We start from the raw sequence: 22376 nt of genomic DNA, 5'->3' as shown, positions 1-22376 counted from the left end.
AAAGAAAAACTAAAGGCACTACATGTTTAGTAATGATGTCATTTTTATCACGTTAAAGTTGATTTTATTTTCTTTAAAAACCTGACTAAAGGAATGTGAAATGTTCTTCAATATCACAGAGTTCCATTACTTTCTAGCACCCTCTCTCTTACTCATATGCACTCCAATATTGTTTAGGATGCAAGGAAGAATCTGAAAAGGGACTGCTTTACTTAAGATTCAGCAGGAAAGAGAAAAGCAAGCAATAGTTAAAAAAAACAAAGCAGAATGTCTGAAAGATAAAGGAAATATAGTAGATGTTGTATATTTAAATGTTCAGAAAAGGATTTAATTACCAAGCTGATTGCTTTTTTACCAAAAACAAAGAGACCAGAGGCTGTTTTGTCAGTGGTTTAATCAAGGAAAGTAGAACCACTGAAAAATGTGAAATGGTATCTTGGAGTTACTTAAAAATCGCACAGATATACTGCAGATCAGCTTTAGAAGTTCTTTGTTTCACTGATTATGATAATGGCTATTGTGACTAGTAACAAAGTATATTGGTAGCATAACTGATGGTACATAGATAAAATGAAAAAAAAAAAGCTCTCACTCGATGGCACTCATTTCACAGGAGCTGGCTGTATGCAACAATATAGTTTCCTCCAGCAAGGCATAAATTTAGGTAAGTCATAGAATAAAATTTTCTAAAAAAAATAATTGAGATTCCTGAAACACGCCTACAACAAGAAGCTTTTAGGGATGCTGCAGAAAGACAGCGCTGGAACCATCTATTTTACATAAATGTAAAATAAATAGTAGGATACTATACAGAGAGCTAAAAAGCCATGAACATGGTGGTACAACTTTCCAATCTAATAATTAAATTTAATCTGAAGTACTGCATTCAGATTTGAGCATTTTTTTACAGGATAGTCCTGTTGCTCCACACAGGGCTAAAAGCGGGAGGATTTCATAACAATAATGAAGCGGAGAAGAACATAGATATCTTCTCACACAGATATTCAAACTTATGGACTATATGTTAAAAAGCGAGGATGAAAATCTGCACTAACAAGGCAACTGAAGACATTTAAAGCAGTATTTCCTTTAAAACAAAACAAAACGAACAAAAAAACCCCCCACCAAACCCAAACCTACACAAGAGAGGTGCCAGGTAAGATAACTGATGACACAAGAACAACCTGGATATAAGAGACAAAGAGTACATTTAGAGAAAACCCACAGCAGGAAAAAAGTGGCAAAGTAAGGTTGAGAAATTAGAAATAAAAATATGGGTTGCTGGGCCTAGTAGCCTAACCAGTCAGTTATTTACATTCTAAAACTAGTATGCTAATAGGTGATACTGTGCAAATATATATATATACTGGCACAATAATTCATCCCATAATTTAAAACTCCAATTACTTCTAGCTCTGAAAATTTGGAAAATAATTTTACTAAAAAGAATTACAGTTGAAATGCACAGAAAAGAATTTTAGTGCTGGAAAAGTCAATCTAAAACATAGTACTGATAGATATCGTATGAATACCCTTGAAACTTAAAGACTCTGAAGTTGCCAAGGCACCTATTGCACTGAAAATACATTGACTAAAAAAATGTATAAGGAAGCTCTTGTAATATTTAATCTGTGGATTTTTGCATCAGTTTCACATTTCAGGATTAACCCCTTAGAGACTATTTAACTAAATTCAGATGCCTAACTTACCACCCTGCTAAGCTAAGACAAGAAACTGAATTAATTTACAAAACACAAGCACGAATTCTTACCCTATATAACTTAATACTAGCCTAAATATAAGGGGTTAATCTTAATTTAGACATGCTGTGTCCACACTACCTCTTAATTAAAAGTTAACAGGTATACCAATTTTGTTAAGTTTTATTATGTGAAATACATTTTACCCAGTCAACTATTTCAAGATGAGTGTGAACACTGCTTAGTTCTAGGAGAGCGACAAAGACAAAAAGAAAAGAAAAAAAAAACCAAAACAAAAAAACCACAAAGTAACAGTAGATGCTAGGACTATGCATCCAAACCCCCTCCTTTGTAAAGCATGGCAGGTGTGACACTGAGCTTTAGAAAACCTTGGTCAAAAATCCTTCCGATGTCTTGGCAGCAACCCCTGACAGGAATCAAGTCCCTCTGCTAGAAGGCTTTGGACCGGGGCTGTTAGCTAAGGATAAAAAAAGACACACGCGCACACATATATGCGTTTATAAGCATATACACTTCGTTTGCTGAAGGAAAGATTCCACAGCAGGGGTTAGAGCACTTTGAATATATCAGATTCGATAAACTGTCAAACGCACAATACTGTAAGGAACAGTAGCTATGCGGTTAACAATTTTATTTCACTGTATTTTTTTTTTAGCCTTTTATCATTTCATGGGATTATTAGACATCAAAGATGATTCTAGTCCACGTCAGTCTTGGTCTCATCTTTACTCGAACTGGTTCTTCCGGTAAAGCCTTCCTTACCACCTGAACTAGCTCCCCAAGCAGGCTAAAAAAATTGAAAACTCTAAACCGTTATAAGACACAGAGCATGAGAAGCTGCAGTAAGAAAAAACAAACACATACTGTTACTCTGCAGCAAGTAAGCGGCAGTCTTCATAATAAGGCCTCTGCTGCAATAATTTGCAATTCAGTCTTCTATTTGCTCTAGTATCAAACGTGAACTTTTCTGCTCATCCATTTTATACTGCTCAGTGTCTTGAAGAGAGATCTAACTTGATTTTGGTTGCCTAGAGGCAGTACTGCATTCAGCAGTGAATAAACTCACAATGATCATTTTAATTCAAGTGTGGGTCAGACAAAAATACAGATTTGTTTCCTTTAGGTAGTATAAATGAAGGGATTGATGGTAGTAATTTGAAATTTATTTTATTTTTAGTCCACATCACAGAATTTTAGGCCAGAAACCACTTAATTGAAATTCAGTATTGGGGCAGGAATCAATATTGCACTTTTGTGCAGTACATTAAGAAATAAACATGGTATTTAAGGTTAACTTAATGGTTAATCTAATTTAATAATAAAATCTTTTAAGTTAGAGTATTCTTAAATAAATATACTTTAAGTAAGTTTACTTGTAAGTAAACTTAAATAATATGTGAAGTTATATTCACCACAGACAAACCAAGAGTCATGTTACACTTAGATTGTCAAAAAAGAAGTAAAATTGGTTGGGTGTGACAGTACATGTACAAAGCCTTTATAGCTAGGAATAATATGCACAGGTTAAAAATCACGTACAAAGCAATCTTAAAGACTCTTCAGAAGTCATCCAAACCAGAGAATGCATCTTGAAATTTTTCCTTCTGATTATGTAGGACGACTTTGTTAACACAGTTTGCTTACAATGCACTAGTCACAGCTACAGGACATTTACTAATTCAATATAAAAACCTCAAGTATTTTAGAGGACATGTAATGATGAGATGAAATAAAAAAACCTCCATGGCTTATATAAATACGTATATACACAAGCACATGTATACATACAGACATAAAAATTTTTTCAACCTGCATATGGGAAGTGTTAATATAGCCTCAGATTTCCTATTTGTAGGTTTCACTGTCAAACACCAGAACCCTGTTTCCTATGATCCTGTTCAAGTATGAAAATACAGGATTAAAAGGAAACAAAAGTTAATTTTATCTGACCCGTAAACAAAAAGAACCAATGTACTGCAGACATTAATCATGCTTGTTGGCTTAAAAGCTTTTGGAGCTTTGAAAGTGTTACAGAACAGACCCTAAAGCAACACTGCTGGCACCAGAAAACTGTCGACTTCAGAAATGTAAATTGATTTACAAGCTCCACCTTCTGCTTCAGCTCAACGACAAAGCCATTTCTTACTGTAGTAGTCTGGGTTTGCCAGTTGGATAGAAGACTGATTGTAATACCAGGAGCCTAAATATACTCAAAAAGCACTCCCAAACCAAAAAGCAACCTCAGAGAGCTGGAAAAAATCGCATTGTCTTACAGTCAGAAGCACTGTTACCGTCAAAAGTATTTTAAAAGTGCATTTTAAGTGGTGCTGCTATTTGGAATGTGTAAGTGATGGTAATACTGATCCAGTTTAAAAGCAAGAACCTGTGATTTGATTTTCTAAAATCGTACAATATTTCTCTCAGGGCAAGACTGCTCTAAAAAGTCAGTTTATAGCCACTTGCTATAAAATACTTAGTTTTCCGCATAATTTTAAGAGAGGGGAAAAAAATAGTCAAGTTTGTACCTTTTCCAGAAAGCTGAGGTTGGACATAAAGTTAGAAAATTTAAAAATTAAATAAATGCATCACACAAGCATTTATTTTAACCAACTGTTCTCTAGCGAGACTGGTTGTTGAAAAACAAGGTTTTGATCAATTACATGTGCCAGCATGTTGCCTTCCAGGACCTCAATGCCATCTTAAGCAGAATAGATAAACATAAAAAACACAGGTGATAAAGATGAAACATCTTTAACAACTTCCCAACCTCCATCCCTCATGTTCTCCTCCCGAATGACTGGAGATGTCAGTGTGATAGTAACTTGCATTTTGGGTTCCACACATGAATTTAAAATTATTGCTGCTTCTGGGACTGCACACTTGATATCGTATTTCTCAGGACTTATTACCTACACATTGAGAAACAGAAATTTCTATTAGTATGTGGCCAATAAATGTATGGGAAAGAAAACGGAATTCAACATAGTCTTTTTAACAGAAAGACAGAAATGCAATGTAATTATATGAAGCAGATGCCTCTGTATTCAAAGAAACCACAGTATACACAATTAAGATAGATATATATATATACGGACTTGCATACTGTTTCCAAATCATTAACAAAAATACAGTCATCAAGCATGCAAAAGAAAAAAAAAACACCCAGAAAGGAAATTCATATACAAGTAAGTTACATAACAAGAACCTTGACTGTTTGAGAAATAGAAAAGCCTCAGTGCCAGTACAAATGACAGCTGGGTATGTTTCTCATTGGAGCACGGGAACCTTTAAAAAACACGAAGATCATAGAATCACAGAATGGTTTGGGCTGGAAGGGACCTTTAAAGGTCATCTCGTTCAACACCCCCTGCAGTGAGCAGGGACATCTTTAGCTGGATCAGGTTGCTCAGAGCCCCGTCAAGCCTGACCTTGAATGTTTCCAGGGATGGGGCTTCTGCCATCTCTCTGGACAAACTGTTCCAGTGTTTCACCACCCTCATTGTAAAAATTTCTTCCTTATGTCTAGTCTAAATCTACCACAGTGGTTGTTCTTCAAGTTCGCAGTTACAGGCTGTGTACTGCTAGGTTCATTCTATCCTTGGCTGTCACAACATGCTAAGGACAAAGGGCAAGATAAACACCAGGGAGAAAAACATGTGAGTAACTAACAAGGTGGTTATTCTGAATTGCTTCTTGCAACTAGATCTAATAATTCTAAATACCCCCAAAAGGAAGCTGTAAGCACCTCTGTCACTTCTTCCACAAACTAGAGGAACAAGTGACTTCTCCACAAAGCCAAACTAAGGTGTGCAGTTTTAACATTTTCTTCTGTTCTGTTATTTCAAACAAAAGCAAACTCAAGATTATTTTCCAATTAATCTGATCCTGCTAAAGCTTCTACCATGCCACTGATTCTGCCAAACATTTTACCAGACAGTATTGAAACTCTAATGCTGTGACAAGCATTCTATAATGATGGTGAACAGGCTTTGTTCAGCAGAGAATAGAGACTTTATTCTATACTTTCATTTCTTGTGGAAATACAGCAAATGGTTTATATGAATTCCACTGAATGGTCTAAGACTGCATGTACTTTTTTTTTTTTTAAAAAAAAGGGCCAAATTAAAAAAACCCACAATGCCACAAGACTTTGTTAACTGACTGTGGAACTACAAAGCACTGATACATACAAATTGGAAACAAGATACAAGTACTAACAGATAGGCATTAATGGAGAACTTTGACCTTCAGGCAGCACAAGCTTCCTGTAACACAGAATGAATCACCTCTATCACTGCTGGAAACTGGATAATAGTCTTTCTTCTGTTCATTTTTATCTCCCAATTAAACTAAATCTATTAAATGATGATCGACACTACACTGCTAGCACACCTAAATATTTGTATGGACACAATACACAGAAAGCAAAACATGCAGCATAGTCCCTGAATTCAGATTGAAACACTCAGAAAATGGAAAGAAACTGAACCCTGAGCTATGAAAGAAAGCACAGGGAGCCCTGCAGACATTTGACTTGAGGACACATTTTTACAGCATTTCTACAAAAATTAAAAGCCAAAAATCTGAGATCTACTTACTGCAAGTTGTTTGGGAAGACTTTCAGCAATACGACTAAGTAACGTCTTTGAAGGCTTCTCAGCACATAACAAAACAAGATTGACGTTTCTGTCTCCACGGAGTAGCAAACCTTTAGCCAAAACGCCTACCCGTAAAACTCCTTTCAAAGCTCTGTGAATTATAGTTAAAAGTTCTATTTAAAATAATATAAAAACCTTAAAACTAATCCTGAGGACAGAAAAGTGAAATAAAATAGTATTCCACATACTTTTGAGGCCATAGTGACATACACTGTATCAAAACCCAAACAGAAGAGAATCCCTGGAAGCACTGTTAACAGTGTAAGGAAAAACTTCAGAAACAAACGATGAAATTCTTAAAAAGTAATTTAAGAATACCTGTCTTTACTGCCATCTTTTTTGTCATCTCCTTCTTTGTTCTTGCTTTTTTCATGATCAGTCATGTTGTCAGAAACAAGTTTCAAAGCACGCTCAGTAATAGAAACAATTTTTTGGACTGCTTGCAGTTCCTCTTCTGTTGGATATATAGCAGCATGTTTGGTCATCACATAGCGGTCATCAGAGGAGTCAGGGCGGCGTAGAGGCTAAACAGACCAAAAAGTGTATTTCTGAAATTTGGGTACACTTCGAAGTTCACAAATGATAAGTGACCAAAAACTAAACATACAGCTAAACAACAAGAATATTCAAACCTCAAATTGCTGAAATACAACAAAACATGAACAGAAGTGTCCTTAACAATTTAGGCTGGTCACAATCAATCACGTCTGAAAAAACATTGAATGTATCAAAATTAAGCAAACTACGAAATCCCACGATCAAAAGCACGTCCTCAATGTAACTATCTATTGCCTTTCTATCAACTGGGAAATACTTGCATATTTGCTTTCATAGAATCACAGAATTCAAATAGGAAGGGACTTCAGGAGGTCATCTAGTCCAGCCTCCCATTCAAACCACGGTCAGCTTATAAGACCACATCATGTTCCTCAGGGCTTTATGCAGTTGGTTCTTAAAAACCACTGAAGATGGAGGCTGCACAACATCTGTGTGAAAAGAACTATTTTCTGTATTCCATCTGAACCTCTTTTGTCTCAGCTTAAGCTGGTTGTATCTCGCCCTCTCACGACTGTGTGATCTACTCTAGGTGGTCCTGCTTCGGCAGGGGGGTTGGACTAGACGATCTTTTCGAGGTGCCATCCAACCCCTACCATGCTGTGATTCTGTGACTGTAAAAAGCCTGGCTCCACTGTCTTTATAATGACAGGTATTAGAAGGCTCTCCCTTCTTCAGGCTCAACAAGCCCAGATCCCTCAGTTTCTCCTCACAGAGCATGTGTTCAGACCCCTGACCATCCTGGTAGCCCCACACTGAACCTGCTTGTACTGGAAAGCCCCAAACAGAATGTAGTATTGCAGTTCGGGTCTAATGAAAGCTGATCACTTCCCTTCATCTACTGATTATGCTCCTGTTAATAAAACCCAGGGTGCTGTCTGACTCCACAGCTGCCAGGGCACACTGTTGACTCATGTTAAGCTTGCTGTCTACCAAGATCCCCAGATCCCTTTCAGCATGGCTCCTAACCAGCCTGTCAGTGCAAGGGGTTATTCCCTCCCAAGTGCTGCATTAGGCATTTGTCCTTGCAGAACTCCATAAAGTTCCTGTTGGTCCATTCCTCCAGCCTGCCTAGGTCCCTTCAACGCCAGCGGCAAACCTTACCAGATTCAGATCATTGATAAGGTGCTAACGAGACAAATCCCAGGATAAACGCATGTGGTACTGCACTTGTTACTGAGCTCCAGGTAGAGTATGACTCACAGCTAACCATTATCCTCTGAGACTGATGATCCAGCCACTTTTTATCCATTCATTTATCCATAATTAGATAAACAACGTTGTATAATGCAATTAAATAAAATAAAAAGTAGTACACAAATCCAGAGTGACTTGTATTTCAGAAGAAACAATATTTGTCTTTAAGGCATCCTTTAGTCATTTCAGGGGACTTATAGTTATAGTTTCATTAGCGTATAATTTCTTCACTTTTCCAAATTCTTTATTAAGAAACACTGGACACCACTGAAGTAGCACTGAATAATTAATAGTTTTTAACTGTGCCTCCTGGTAAGCATGATCCAGTTGTTTGGTTTTTTTTCCTCAAGTTAAGAAACTCACAGCTGGTCCTTGGGGCTGAGGAGGCATTCCTGGTCTAACTCCCAGCAGGCCCAGAGGTCCTGGAGGACCATGAGGATATCCTCCATCTGGTATTCTGCGGCGGTCATCCCAGTGATGCTGTTCCTCCTCCATTCGCCTCCAGTACATGTCCTCTTCATATCGCCTGAAGTGCATCAATCAAAGTGTTCTCTTTATACAGCAGTTAACACTTGCAACCATTCTAATAAAATTCTTGTATGTCCTCACTAACTGATTTCTACTAGTCATAAGCAAATACCAGTGAACTCCAGAGGGTAACTAAAATGAACATTTATTTTGAAAGTGTGTCTGAATTTATAGCAAAATAATTCTAGTAAGGCTGCATTCCACAAAGGGGTTGAACACTAAAAATCAAAAACCCCAGAGGGATAATGACAACTTAAATTTAAAACAAGACAGTACAGTGTTCCCAAAACAAGTATTCAAAATAAGTAACTACAGAAGCAGAGTTAGTTTTAAATAATCTGACTGCAGCTTTGTCTCATTCATTGATAAAACAGAATAATTACCTCATTTCCATCCTCCAGCGTTCTTCCTCTTCTCGCCTTCTCCAGTATTCTTCTTTCTGCATCTGTTTCCTCATCTTCTCTTCTTGAATTTTCCTTGCTCGAATACTGGGCTTTACTTCTACTTGTAAGTCTGGGTTTACTTTTTTCTGGTTCAGAAAAACAATGAATTAAATGTTGTTTCTCCTCTTCCCACCTCAAGGTTACAGAGTTTTTCTGACATATTTAACACACATTACTGTTCTAAAATAAAATCAAGAGGAGTAAAATGCAGTTTTAGAACTGCATTGAATGAGCAGTTGAAGAAAAATCTGTGTCCAGTGTCCAGTATTTTAAAGGAAAGAAACAGTAACATATTACAAATAGCATGAATTCCCTCTTCACTTACATGAGAACAAAGCAATTTAAGATTAAAACATTACATGAAATACTAAGTAATTTGCTGTTCATTCTAGTAGCAGGATGACTACTCTACAGCCTGAAAAAAACATTTCATCTTAACTACAGTATGCTCCCTGATGCCCTGCTCCTGAAGGGTTCCTCATACAGGGGCATAATCATGAGTTACTGAATAAAATTTTCTTGCAATTTTTTATCTTCTTTCATCATTTTCACAATTACGCATATCCACTGTATCTTCTGTTACCACAGTAGATTCTTCCAATATAACCTTCTAATAATCAAAATGCACACTATATGTCAGTACAGATGCCTCTCCATTCATGACTAAAAAATCTGCAACGCTTCCTTCTCAAAGGTATCCACAAAGGGTTTATGTGGCTTATCCTGCCAAACACATTGAGCTCTACTATTTTGCACTATTTGAAATTCATTGTTAACAACATGAAGAACCTACTGTTGCTTGCACACATTGTACCATATTTTAATGTTGCAAGTTTGCCTGAAAACAGTGTTCAAAATGTTTAAAAATAACCAAACCAAAATACAATCGCAGTCTGCATTACTTCTTCAAAGACTATAGTCCCCAAGAAATATATTTCTCTACATTTTTTTATATGCTATTTACTCAGAGTACCTACTTTTGTCTAGTCTTTAAATGTAAGAACGTGTAACCAGTCAGCTGACATCTAGTGGATTTTCAGATAGAAGCATTAGCATTTCTACCAACCTTATACTGAAGTCTGTGACGCCTCCCTTTTAAGTGCATCTCCTTGGCATTAGGATCATTAAAACTGCATTCACAAAGTTTACAGTGAAAGCGGATCACCTTCCCTTCATCATTTCTTACCTGGAAAATAAAGTTATAACATACTGTTGGGTTTTTTTAAAAAACAAAACAAAACAACAGCTAACGTACAAATTAATCTAATTCAGTGACAATGATAACGTCTACCTGTCTCAAAACACGCTAAAAAGTTCACACAATAACTGAAAGAAGGCAAAGTAGTGACTTTCATATAGAACTTGCCAATTTTAGTATTTTTTCTGTTTAACGTCATCAGTACTGATCTGGATGATGGGCCAGAGTGCACCCTCAGCAAGTTTGCTCATGGCACAGAACTGGGAGGAGTGGCTGATACACCAGAGGGTTGTGCGGCCATCCACAGGGGCCTCAACAGGCTGGAGAACTGCGCTGACAGGAATCTCATGAAGTTCGTTAAGGCGAAGTGCAAAGTTCCATACCCAGGGAGGACCAACCCCGTGCACCCATGTGTGCTGGGGGCCACGCAGCTGGAAAGCAGCTTGGCGGACAAGGACCTGGGCGTCCTGGTGGACACCCAAGTTGAACGTGAGCCAGCACTGTGCTCTTGCAGCAAAGATAGTGACTGGCATCTGGGCTGCATTTGGCAAAGTATCGCCCGCAGGTCGAGGGAGGTGATCCTTTCCCTCTAACTGGTGAGGCCACACCTGGAGTCCTGTGTCCAGTTCTGGGCTCCCCAATACAAAAGAGACATCGACATACTGGACAGAGTCCAACAAATGGCCTGCAAAGATGATGGAGGGACTGCAACATCTCTCCTATTGACAAATGGTCCAATTGTATAGGCCCAGTTACTTTTCATAAACAATACATGCCTCAGTAACAACTGCATCCTTGAGGAAAAACTGAAAGACTGATAAGAAGGGAACATCCTGCCTCAGAAGGCCTGAAAGAGGGATGATTACCAAAGAAGTGCAAAGTCAGCAAAATCTGCGGTAACTGGGGGAAAAAGTAAATTTTCTCCCAGCAGTGGGAGATCATGACTGCCAACTCAATTGAAACCCCGTACTCACTATTTCCCACCCCTCTCTGAGCATGTGCTGTAAATTACAAGAGTGCTGTGACATTAAACAGAGACAGGCAAAGCAAGAACCAATCAAACTCAGAGCGTAAACTCCGGCAGGTTTTTCTAAGCATGTATGAAGTTAAATAGGCTGTGGCTCCTGCACCGAGTTAAGCCAGCTTTATGGAATACCACCTAGCTTCCAGCTTCGTGCAAACCTATAAATAAAGAAATACCTTGACACTATGTGCTTATTGGTTTTGCAAACGGGATGAAAGATCCCACTCTTCAGGACAACACTATGAGGACAGACTGAGAGAGCTGGGACTGTCTACCCTAGAGAAGAGAAGGCTCAGGGGTGATCTACCTGAAGGAAGGGTACAAACAGGACAGAGCCAGGCTCTTTTCAGTGCTGTCCAGTGACAGCACCAGAGGCAGTGGGCACAAACTGAAACACAGGAGGTTCCCTCTGAAACACTTTTTTACTGTGAGGTTGCCCGGGGAAGTTGTGGAGTTTTCCATCCTTGGAGATACTGTCTGGACACAGTCCTGGGCAATGGCTCTAGGTGGCCCTGCTTGAGCAGGGGGTTGGACCAAATGATGTCCGAAGGTCCCTTGCAATCTCAACTACTCTGTGATTCTGTTTCATGTTGAACAAACTTTCACTAAAACAGTGAAAAAAATAATATGTATTTTCATATCAATACCTCCTCCACATAGTCATGGCCCACTGGCTGGACATCACTCTGCAAGGCAGCAAGAGTTGTAGGAGTCACTGGTTCAGCTGCTGTGTCTGGTTTTGCTTCCTGTGTTTGTACTGTAGCAGCAGGAGTTGTTTTAACACTTTCAGCTGATTTCATTTCTTCCAGCTTACTTCCTGTTGTCTGAAGCTTATTGCCACCTACAAATCAAAAAAGTTAAATCATTAACTTTAATAAAATGAGAACATAATTACATATGATGTGCAAACTGAAGACTATTTGCAAATATCAATGTTCTGGCCAAAGCATTATCAGCCTTTTAAAATTCATTAAAACTTAAAACATATTTTACATACAATTAAAGATTTTTAAAAATAAGTTTAACAACATTCAAGTCAAAGACTTAGTTTTTAATTTTAGCAAGAAAAGCTTTTGCTTTACATAATCGAAATTTTCATTATTAATTTTCATGCTTTTTCAAAAGAGGTAGGGCTGAATGGGAACAATTTGCAAATATATTTTAATAATCTCTTTTTTGTCATCAGGATGTTTTATTTTTCTAATAGATCCAAAAAAGTACTTCAGAAAGGTATAATGTTTGTACTAACAAAGGTAGTATATATCAGTGTGGCAACTGCATCGGTCTGTCCTTCAAGAGCAGAACAGGTTATTGTGGAACAGCTGCTTCCCATCTCTAAATGTCTGTAGTGTTCATTTCAAAAGCTTCCACTGTTAGATTTCCATTGTTAGAGGGATGTTTCAGTTGCCCAGTTATCATCTGTTAACCTACTGCAAGTTGCCTTCACAGCCCAGTTTGTAAACAGAAAATAGGACCAACTGGACTATAAACTACTATACACCAGCAGCTACTACATAAGAAACCAGAGGCAGGAGGCTTTTTATGAAGATGGGAGAAGCCTCCAAGAGAGGTCACATGGAGACAACTGGGCATAAAACACCACAAATTTTGAAGCAAAACTTTTATATGCATTCTTATTTTCACCTATCAGTAATTCTCTTAAACACACCAGAGCTACTCATGCATAAAGTTAACTAAATATATTTGTATTTGCTGCACTAAGTCTTAAAAGAATTATAAAATAAGTTAGGTTTCAAAATAAAGACTGACTTCTGTACTTGCCAACAAAGTTTATTTTCGGTGTAGATATTTTCTTTACAGCTATATTAGCAGCGGTTGAAGATGTTTTGTTGTTGGACGCAGTGTTAAGTGGTGTGTTTGCTGTGGGAGTAAGAATTTTCACTGCAGAAGATGCAACAGAGGAGTTCACTGTACTGCTGCTTGTTGCTATATTTGAAGCAGAGGCAGTTGGTTTGGAAGCAGAAGTGGATGTTGAGGAAGAGGCTTGGGTAACCACATTTGGTTCAGTTGAAGGAATGGGTTTGCCAAGTTTTGTGTGCAACTTTACTACCTGTAAGAATGAAGAGAAATTCATAATATCATCTCCTTGGGATAACGATAAAAAATGATGTAACACAAACATCAACATAACTAAAAAGTTAGCTATGCTTCTTTACAAAAAGTGATCTTGGCAAAAAAAAAACAAAACAGCAAAACAACAACCAAAAGAAAAGATGGACATGTATATTCTAAGAAGCAACTGCTCACAACTCGCTGACCAATGCCCAAGCAGCGATGGGCCCCCCCAGCCAGCTCCCCCAGTTTATATACTGGGCACGATGTTCTATGGTACAGTACATCCCTTTGGCTCGTTCGGGTCGGCTGTCCTGGCCACGCTCCCTCCCAGCTTCTCGTGCACCTCCTCGCTGGCAGAGCACGGGAAACTGAAAAGTCCTCGCCTTAGGATAAGCCCTGCTTAGCAACAACTGAAACACCAGTGTGCTGTCGGCGTTGTTCTCACACTAAATCCAAAACACAGCGCTGTACCAGGTAAAAGGAAGAAACGTAACACTATCCCAGCCAAAACCAGGACACTTGTATAGTAAGAACAAGAGAAAACCTCTTACTTTCTGATGCTTGGCTCCACGGATATGAGCAGCATAAGCATCTGCTCCTGTACAAGACACATCACAAAGCTCACAGCGCAACTGATTCTGAGTTCCACGGGCAGAAGTGCTGCTGTTATTGGTGTTCTGGGAAGCTTTTAATGCTGCTTCTTTCTTTTTGTGTTTCTGGCCTTCTAAGTGTTCTTTATAAGTCTGTTTAAATTAACAATACACAATACCCACACAATAAGCTGTCTTTGTACTGCTCATTCATCATTCATGTGAATACATGTAATATAGAACATAGCATAAAGAACATGCTTTGTATAAGAATACATCCTACACTGAACATTTCTTCCTTATTACATGCTCTAAGGCAATGGCAGGCCACATCTAAGACCGAGAAATTTTCATCTCCACCAGTAGGATTCCACTTTTAGATAATACAGTATTTTCTCCTCTGACTTCTCACTTCCTCAACCAAGTATTGGTCAACAGATATTACCATTGAAAACTTGGTATGATCAGAAAACTGCAGTTTCCTGCATTCAATTACTCTTGATTCTGAATTCTCCTCAAACTACAAGACCACAGCGATCAAGTGTATCCAGAGAACTAAAAAAAAAAAATCAATTCAAAAGAAGATCGTGCATAAACAAAGCTGTGCTGAAAATGAACTGCTGAAGTTGGTATTTGTTCCTGTATCAACACTGGCGATCTAGAGAGCAGACAGGGTGGAAAATAATGACAAGTTTACCTAAATAGTAAGAACTGTTTAGCCAGACACATATACAAACACTCTGCATTAATTGGTATCTACTTTCTATGCACTTGTACCCACTTTGAAACTAACCTGGGATGCTGGAATACAACAAAGAACAAACTTTCAGGCTTACCATTCACAAAATTTATGTAATTCCATAGTTTTGAAAAAAGTATTTTCTAAGAAGTTTGCTACGTTAAAGAAGCAAATCAGATTCAAAGTTTAGAATATTTTTGAAGTCGAAAGCACAGCTGAAGATTCTCTGTACAAGCTCAGGGGACGTATCTTTTTGTCTTTCATAGGAACTCTTTCTATAATAGCACACATCTTCATTTAATTATTCCTTCAGTAGAAGTACAGAATCAGGTCTTTAAAATTTAACAAATATTCTTAAAGGGGTCAGGTTTTTAGATGAAGAAATTATGACTGAAGTGTATAGCAGAATATTACATAATACAGGTACCTGTGGTCCAGCACAGCTGATCTTACAAACATCACAGTAGTGGATCTGGGGTGGTTTGGGAGGTTGTTTTGGTTTCAGTTGCTTATTTTGGAATGGTGCCTTTTTAGTAAAGGTGGTCCCTGTCCAAGCAGCTGTCGCAGCAGCAGCAGCAGCTGCTGCCGCTGCCTGTTTCTGTTGCTGCTGCTGCTGCTGGTAATAGGACGATGCAGCTGAATACACTGCGGCTTCATAGCCAGAATAAGAGGTACCTCAAAGATCAAAATAAAACAAATGTTACATCACTGTACATCATGTATCAATTACATAATACACTAATTCAAAACATGTTGCATAATAGAGCTGGGGGGGCAAGACCAGGATATAAATTATTAATTGAGACCTTGTCAGGCAATCTAACTTTTGCTTGGTATTTCACAGTACACAAATACATAGCTACCAATTGTATCAGGAGTGTATTTGATTTTTAGACACAACTTTGCAGACATGCTGTTACGTTAGAGATATCAAAGCATCCCTAAAGAACCAGATGTACCAGGAAATATCACATGTAAGACCAAGTATGATGTAACCAGAACTTTAATAAAAGATTTATCAAAGGCCACCGAAAGTAAGCAGTCTTCCAGAACCAGATTTGCTGTTCCAAGTTTCCAAATGGCAAGGAAGACAGACATTACGTAAAGGAAGGGGAACAAAATTAAGATAAAAGACAGAATGGCTAGTGCTACTACATTCCATTTCACTAATTTAAGTTTGTTTAGCACAGAGAAGCTGCTTACCCACTAAAACCTGGCTATGCAGACATTGATTTCTAGTATCAAAGCTGATAAATCAAGGAAACTGGGCTTTCATACATTTGAGCCACTTTTCCCATAAACTTTCTACCGGTTAAACTATTTTAATCCTCTGATCAGGCTCTGCCTCAAGGAAGTCTTAAAATCCCTTTTTAAACAGAGAAAAGAATGAAATAAAAAGTTCAAGGTAGCTATAATATGCCAGTTGATTACCATCTGACTATAAAGTTAACATCTTTTCATCTTTAACTACTTTTCGGATTTCTAATGTTCGAAGGAAAGTCTTTTTTTGTGCACCCATTCTCCTCCCATTCTGGGTCACGACACCTCAAAACTTACAAGAGTTATACTGGACTGCTCCTCCTTATCTCTGTAACTGCTGTTTGATGGCAGTGGGCTCCCTTCCAATTTCTCTGGGTAATATTTGTGTGGATGTGTTTCCTTATTTTTCCTATCCCCCATCTTTTCTTTCCAAACCTTACAGTAAGTCAAAAAACACCATGCATGTAGCAATGCCAATGCTTTGTATATTCTCAGATGTAACAAAATAGGCACATACAAACATCAAAGCTCTTTTAAAGGTACAGCAAAATATCTTGCCATTATAATGATTGAACTGGTTGATACTTCTCAGTAGACTATGATGTAACTGAACATGAATTGCTAAAATTCTGAGTATTTAAAGCCTCTCCTGTAGCAACTGTAAAGACTCCAGCAACATAATATGCAAAATTCTTACCAGAGTAAGTAACCGCTGTTGTACTGTACGTTGCACTTTGAGTATAGGATGGAACAACAGTAGCTGCAGCTGCTACTGGCTGCACAGTAGAGGACACTGGATATATAGAAAATGTAGTTGTTGCTGGACTTGGGGTGGCAGGTTTTATTGCTGTCACTTGTCGTGTTTGCTGGGCTTGGGTATACTGAGTTGCTCCTTGGCTATATCCTGCTTTCGGAGCTAATTAGGATAGAAAATAAAAGTGTATAAACATTGATATGTTTCAGTTGAACGAAATGCAAACCGTATTATAGAATCATTCAGGTTGAATAATATACACACTTATAATTAAATAATAATATAATTATAGTTGAATAATAATATAATACATTGAGTGATACTTAAGAATAAGCTCGGGAATAAACAGGTAACAAATGGGTTGGTTTGTGGGGTTTTTTTTTGTTTGATTGGTTTTGGGCTTTTGTGTTGTGGTTTGTTTTGTTTTTACAGTCACGGTTATGCATTGTGTACCATGCATCACACAACTGTTTAATCATGTCACAGCTCACACTATTAAACCTCAGATTCATTTATTTAACTGTTCTGCCATGTTTTTAAATAACCTTCTCATTCAGTCGTTTCACTAAAGTACACTAAACCAAAGTACACCTAAACTTTCCTATTATTTCCAATAAAAGTAAAAAAAAATAAATAGGATTTAAGCTCTGTAGCAATCATGATACCAATAATTAAAGAACTACATACACTAAGTAACTAAAGAATTAAAAAAGTCTTTCTAATCAAGTCATCATCTGAACCCACTATTGACTATTTGAATGTACTTCAGCAAGGTTTCTAGACAAATCAACAAGAAGTACGCCTAGAAGTATGTTTTGAGTGTATTTAATAACAATCCAAACCTCAGAGATAGCTACTTATGGCAATGTCACAATAACGTTCAAGTCCTAGGTGCAGCAAATTTTTTTCTACACATTGACAGAGATTACCTGACAGAACTAAAGAAAAATCTGGGCAATGTGAAATATTCAAAAAACTATTTTCAAGGTATTAAAGAGGTGCACAGACTGTATAATGACAGTGGTTTGAATCATGCTACCCACCTGTCTGGTAGTACGATTCAGCTACTGAAGGTTGAGGCTGGGCAGCAGCAGCCACAGCCGCCGCAGTTGCTGTCGGTTGTTGATAGTACTGTTTGCTGTCATAAGCTACAGCTGGGGCAGTGGATCGAACATAAGAATAGGAATCCTAAAAATTAAAAAAAGAAAAATGAACAAATTTCTCCTTTAAGTATGTATCTGGAGTAATAAAAGTCATTAGCAAAGTCAAAGAAACAATGTATTTTCTTCTGGTCTATCGAAGTAGATTTAAAAAAAACATTTACAGATACAGTATATACAAATAAATGCCTTAAAGAAATTTAATTTATGTTTACAGATATTTCAGGACTGAAAACAACCCTGATGGTCTTTTTCAGATTTAATACAGGAATTAACCTCATGCTATTAAATCACTTTCCCTACGGAATTATTTTTGTTACTGAAAAGCAACTACTCTCACTAGTTTTTCATAATGACTGTATCAGATTACATTTCTGTAAAATATGAAGCAAAAAACTACCACAGATCTCCACAAAATGTGAATTTCTACAAACCACAATAAATTCACAAGTTTACAAACACGACTATATTGACTTTAAAAATCCCATCATTATATTTTTTAGAGCATGAAAGTGATACTTGTAAAGCTGCCTTTACGTTTTGGTGTACCAACTAGTTCATTAGGGAACGAGATCTAGTCTATAGTGGCAAGGCAAGTAGCCCATTTGACACCTCTAGAACTCAGGAGATGGCTAGTAAGCCTAGAAGGGGAGGGCCTGTAAGACACTACATGTGCATATATTCCTTCATCCTCACCATATTTATGGTAAAGTGTAAAGAGTCGATCAACTGAGGGGTAGCAAAGCATGAAATGTACTAATAGCTGAAATGTACTAATGTATAAAAATTCTTCTTATTTCCAAGAAACATAAAAATAAAATCTCTTTTCCATCCAACCTGTGTAAACTGCAATTATTATTTAGTTTAGAGGACTCTCTTTTCTGTCCAAATGCATCTAATAACTGACCTCATAATTACGAGTACAAGTGCTACTGCAAAGCCTCCTACTTTCATTAGCACATGTAACAAATTATGAAAGCTGTACAAAAGAATTGAGAGCATGTAGAAATAGTATAGTGCTTTGAAACAAATTAAAAATACTGATTAGAATCTAGATAACGCCTTGGTAAGATTAGGACTAAAAGGAAAATGCTCATTAGGATCTAGATAATGCCTTGGTAAGTTTAGGACTAAAAAGTTAAAAAATTATTACAAGAGACATACTCTTCAAACATCCAAGATGAAAACAGACAAACAGTTCCCTTTTGTAGAAGCCTGTAGCCACACGAGGTTAGGCAATGATCTCACTTGGAGATAAACACCAGTTCATTGCTTATCATAGAACCATAAAAATGGTTTGGATTGGAAGGGACCTTAAAGACCATCCAGTTCCGACCCCCCTGCCATGGCAGGGACACCTCCCACCAGACCAGGTTGCTCAAAGCCCCATCCAGCCTGGCCTTGAACACTGCCAGGGAGGGGCAGCCACAGCTTCTCTGGGCAACCTCTTCCAGTGTCTCACCACCCTCACAGGAAAGAACTTCTTCCCTACATCTAATCTAAATCCACCCTCTTTTAGTTTAAAGCCATTGCCCCTTGTCCTATCGCTACTGTAGACTTTTTAGTCCCTCTCCAGTTTATTGTGTGAACATCTAAATCTTAGCTCCTGCAGTACTTGTGCTGATATTCCTCTATATGGGCCAGGAGATTTTAGTCACTTCATATTCTATCAGGTTTTGCTACTAAGTAATTTGATTTGTAGTCAGACTGGGATTCACAGAAGAAAAAAATTATAAGTATAATCACATTTTCTTCTCCAAAGAGGCCTCCTCCTTCTAACCTATAATTTAAAAAACATACAACAGATATAAATTTTTTTTAACCCACCTGGTAATTCTGTGTAGTGACAGGAGGTGGTGGTGGTGGAGCTTCTTGTTGCCTCTGCGTGTAACCATAATCTGTAGCTGTGTGCGCTGTAGGATAGCCTCCATATGCAGCAGCTGTTGCGGCAGCTGCAACAGCTACTGGAGCAGGCCTGGCTACTGCAACCGTAGCTGCTGCTGGAGCATAGGCTGCAGTAACAGTGTGCGCAGCAACTGGTGCCTGGTGGACGGTGTAGCTAGCAACTGTAGTTGGATGGGAATAGGCTACACCCGAAGCTGGCTGCTGGCTGTATTGGAAAAAGACAGTAAGTAAGTAATTAGATTAATCCAACATACTAAGCTAATGCCTACTACACATTTCAAAATCCCAGATTTGATTAATACTTGTCTGTTCTACAAACAGACCTGAAGCAGCTCTACCTATGCATATACTTGAACGGCTTTTATCACCTCTCTTCCACTCCCATTAAAATGACTGTATCACTTTGAAATTTGAAGGTGCACGCACACCTATCATGCAGGTGATGGCTTTCTTAACAAGGAGGGGCGTTCGTGTTGGTTTTTTTTCCAAGCAATGGAACACAAGTCTTCCATTCAAAATAATACAGAAGTCTTAAAATGTCATCTTTTGATGACTGACAAATTTTTAAATGCTTTAGTAGGTCTTCAATAAAACTGATGTTCCTGTCAAATTAAGAAAAATACTGCTTTTTTGTGAGAGCTCATAAATGACCTGCACTTTTAATTAAAAGTAATAGATTTTTAAAGACTCCCAAAAAAATTAGCTCAGAACTTTTACATTTAAGGCACAGACACTTTAAATACATACCCTGACAGGGGACTTCTCCCACAAAAGTTTAGAATCATAAAAGCTGGCCCCACTCGCTAGTACAGAAGTCCACTGCCTCACGACACGAAGCATCAAAAGAACATTCAGATCAAGCAACAAGACTGCTACCAGAGCTCTGGCAATCTTCCAGGCACATGATGAGACTAATCTGCCTCTCTAAAATTTGTAGGTAGGACATTAATATGTGGCTATTTACTAAGAATGAAAAAACATTAACAATGCAAATAAAAAATTATGGCTTCAAAGGTTTAATTATTTGAACAGAAACTATTATTATTGTCCTATATTGATATGTAACTGTAAATTATGTTGTCCTATATGGATGTGTAACTGTAAATTATGATTAGAAGCTTAGAATAGTTATTCTGATTTTTAAACAAATAAAGTCAACTGGGCAAAATATCACTATCTGGAACAATGATATGAAGTGGGGATTGAGTGATTATTCTAAATTTTTTAGTACACTTCCTCCACTGTTGTTCAATAATATTTAAGAATATCTTTAGGATTTCACATCTCCATAGCACTATTAAAAGATAATTTAAAACTAGCTCCATGCCTATCAAGGAGGTAGTAACCCTTATTTTTCAGGAGAAAATAGAAATATGAAATCTCACTTGAAGCAAACATACTCAAGTTGCACAATGGAATTGCCGTATGATTATGCTCAAAACGAAAAGGAACAAGTTACAGTATTTTTTCCTGAAGTCTGCAATATTCTCTCTGACATAACTACCAGAAACAAAGCACCTTTTAACTATAGATACTACTATTTTTGCAAAAGACATTTTCATAACTCCCTTGTGTCTAGTAATTTTTATTTATTTATTTATTCTTAGAAAACCTTATTTTGTCATTTTAATTGCAGCAGAACCCATTAACTTCAATATATTAAAAAAAAAAAATCTTACAGCAGAAACAGAGAATATTTTATTACCACTGGACTTCCATACCCGGACTCCATCTTCCTCCCACCGTAGGCCCATGATTGCTTAAAAGACCACTTGCATTCCATCCAATCTTAATTCAGTTGTGAGTTGTACTCACAATTATGTTCCATTTTATTTTCAATTTCTTAGTGTAACAGTAGAAGGACGACAGAGAAAACACTTTGGTGTAGCTCGCACCACTTCTTGAAACAATTCCTCCTACCTGACGTACATAGGAAGATTCCCTGTTTTGTCAGTTTAAGGTGAGAAATCAGACTCCACCAAAAAATTTAGGAAGACTATTTTATGATGGTAAAAGTGAAGGACAGTCTGTAAGATTAGGCTGCATTATCTACATAACAAACAGTACAGAAGTGGAAAATATCCACAAATTCTGAGCTAATGATATACATCTACTAAAAACACATTAAACTGAGAAAACAGACAGCACTGTTGAACTCGGACTCTTCCAAGTGTCATGAAACCATGCTTAAATTACTATTACAAAAAACAACACAGTGCTCACAACACACTATGAAGTAACAGTACCAGTTAGTTTATCAAAGAAAATGCTTTTGTTCTCAGAATATATATGATTAAAGCTACCTGACAGTTTTCAGTATTCAGTATTATGAAGAGATTGTGAACATTATCAGCAGAACTATTAACAAGATTCTGGTATAGACAGTTTAATATCTTCTGTGCTATTTTTTGTATCAAAATTCCTTATCATGGTATAGAATTAACAGCCCAAATAATTTGATTTCTAAGGCTAATAAGTTCTATGACCATGTTTACTTTAGCAAACTTGTTCCCCTTGCTTCTGCAACATCATGCAGGGCTAGTGATCGAGTTTGCAAGACTGCAAGTA

The 22376-nt window shown here is 37.5% G+C and overlaps 1 protein-coding gene and 1 non-coding gene across 3 annotated transcripts in view; both read right to left on the bottom strand.

The window, feature by feature from the left end:
• The window catches only part of ZFR (zinc finger RNA binding protein), a 45109-nt gene that overhangs the window by 5793 nt on the left and 16940 nt on the right, over positions 1-22376 (bottom strand). The window contains exons 3-15 of one of the 2 annotated variants that reach the window (XM_086479034.1): positions 19731-20013; positions 17787-17931; positions 16687-16905; positions 15157-15404; positions 13952-14143; positions 13095-13395; positions 11972-12165; positions 10169-10288; positions 9043-9188; positions 8495-8657; positions 6698-6903; positions 6320-6470; positions 4489-4630 (exon numbers count right to left, since the gene is read on the bottom strand). In XM_086479034.1, the coding sequence (XP_086335160.1) occupies positions 4489-4630; positions 6320-6470; positions 6698-6903; positions 8495-8657; positions 9043-9188; positions 10169-10288; positions 11972-12165; positions 13095-13395; positions 13952-14143; positions 15157-15404; positions 16687-16905; positions 17787-17931; positions 19731-20013 (2510 nt within the window). The remainder of the gene's footprint in view (positions 1-4488; positions 4631-6319; positions 6471-6697; positions 6904-8494; positions 8658-9042; positions 9189-10168; positions 10289-11971; positions 12166-13094; positions 13396-13951; positions 14144-15156; positions 15405-16686; positions 16906-17786; positions 17932-19730; positions 20014-22376) is intronic. The other variant, XM_086479035.1, reaches the window with a different exon arrangement.
• On the bottom strand, positions 22230-22365 carry LOC147413340 (small nucleolar RNA SNORA66). The gene has a single exon (XR_015184084.1). It is a non-coding gene; the product is annotated as a small nucleolar RNA SNORA66 (small nucleolar RNA).

This window comes from Leptosomus discolor, chromosome Z, assembly GCF_034619465.1.
Source record: "Leptosomus discolor isolate bLepDis1 chromosome Z, bLepDis1.hap2, whole genome shotgun sequence".
NCBI lineage: Eukaryota > Metazoa > Chordata > Aves > Leptosomiformes > Leptosomidae > Leptosomus > Leptosomus discolor.
Note: the sequence above shows the minus strand (reverse complement) of the source record. Positions and strands in the feature narration are given on the sequence as shown.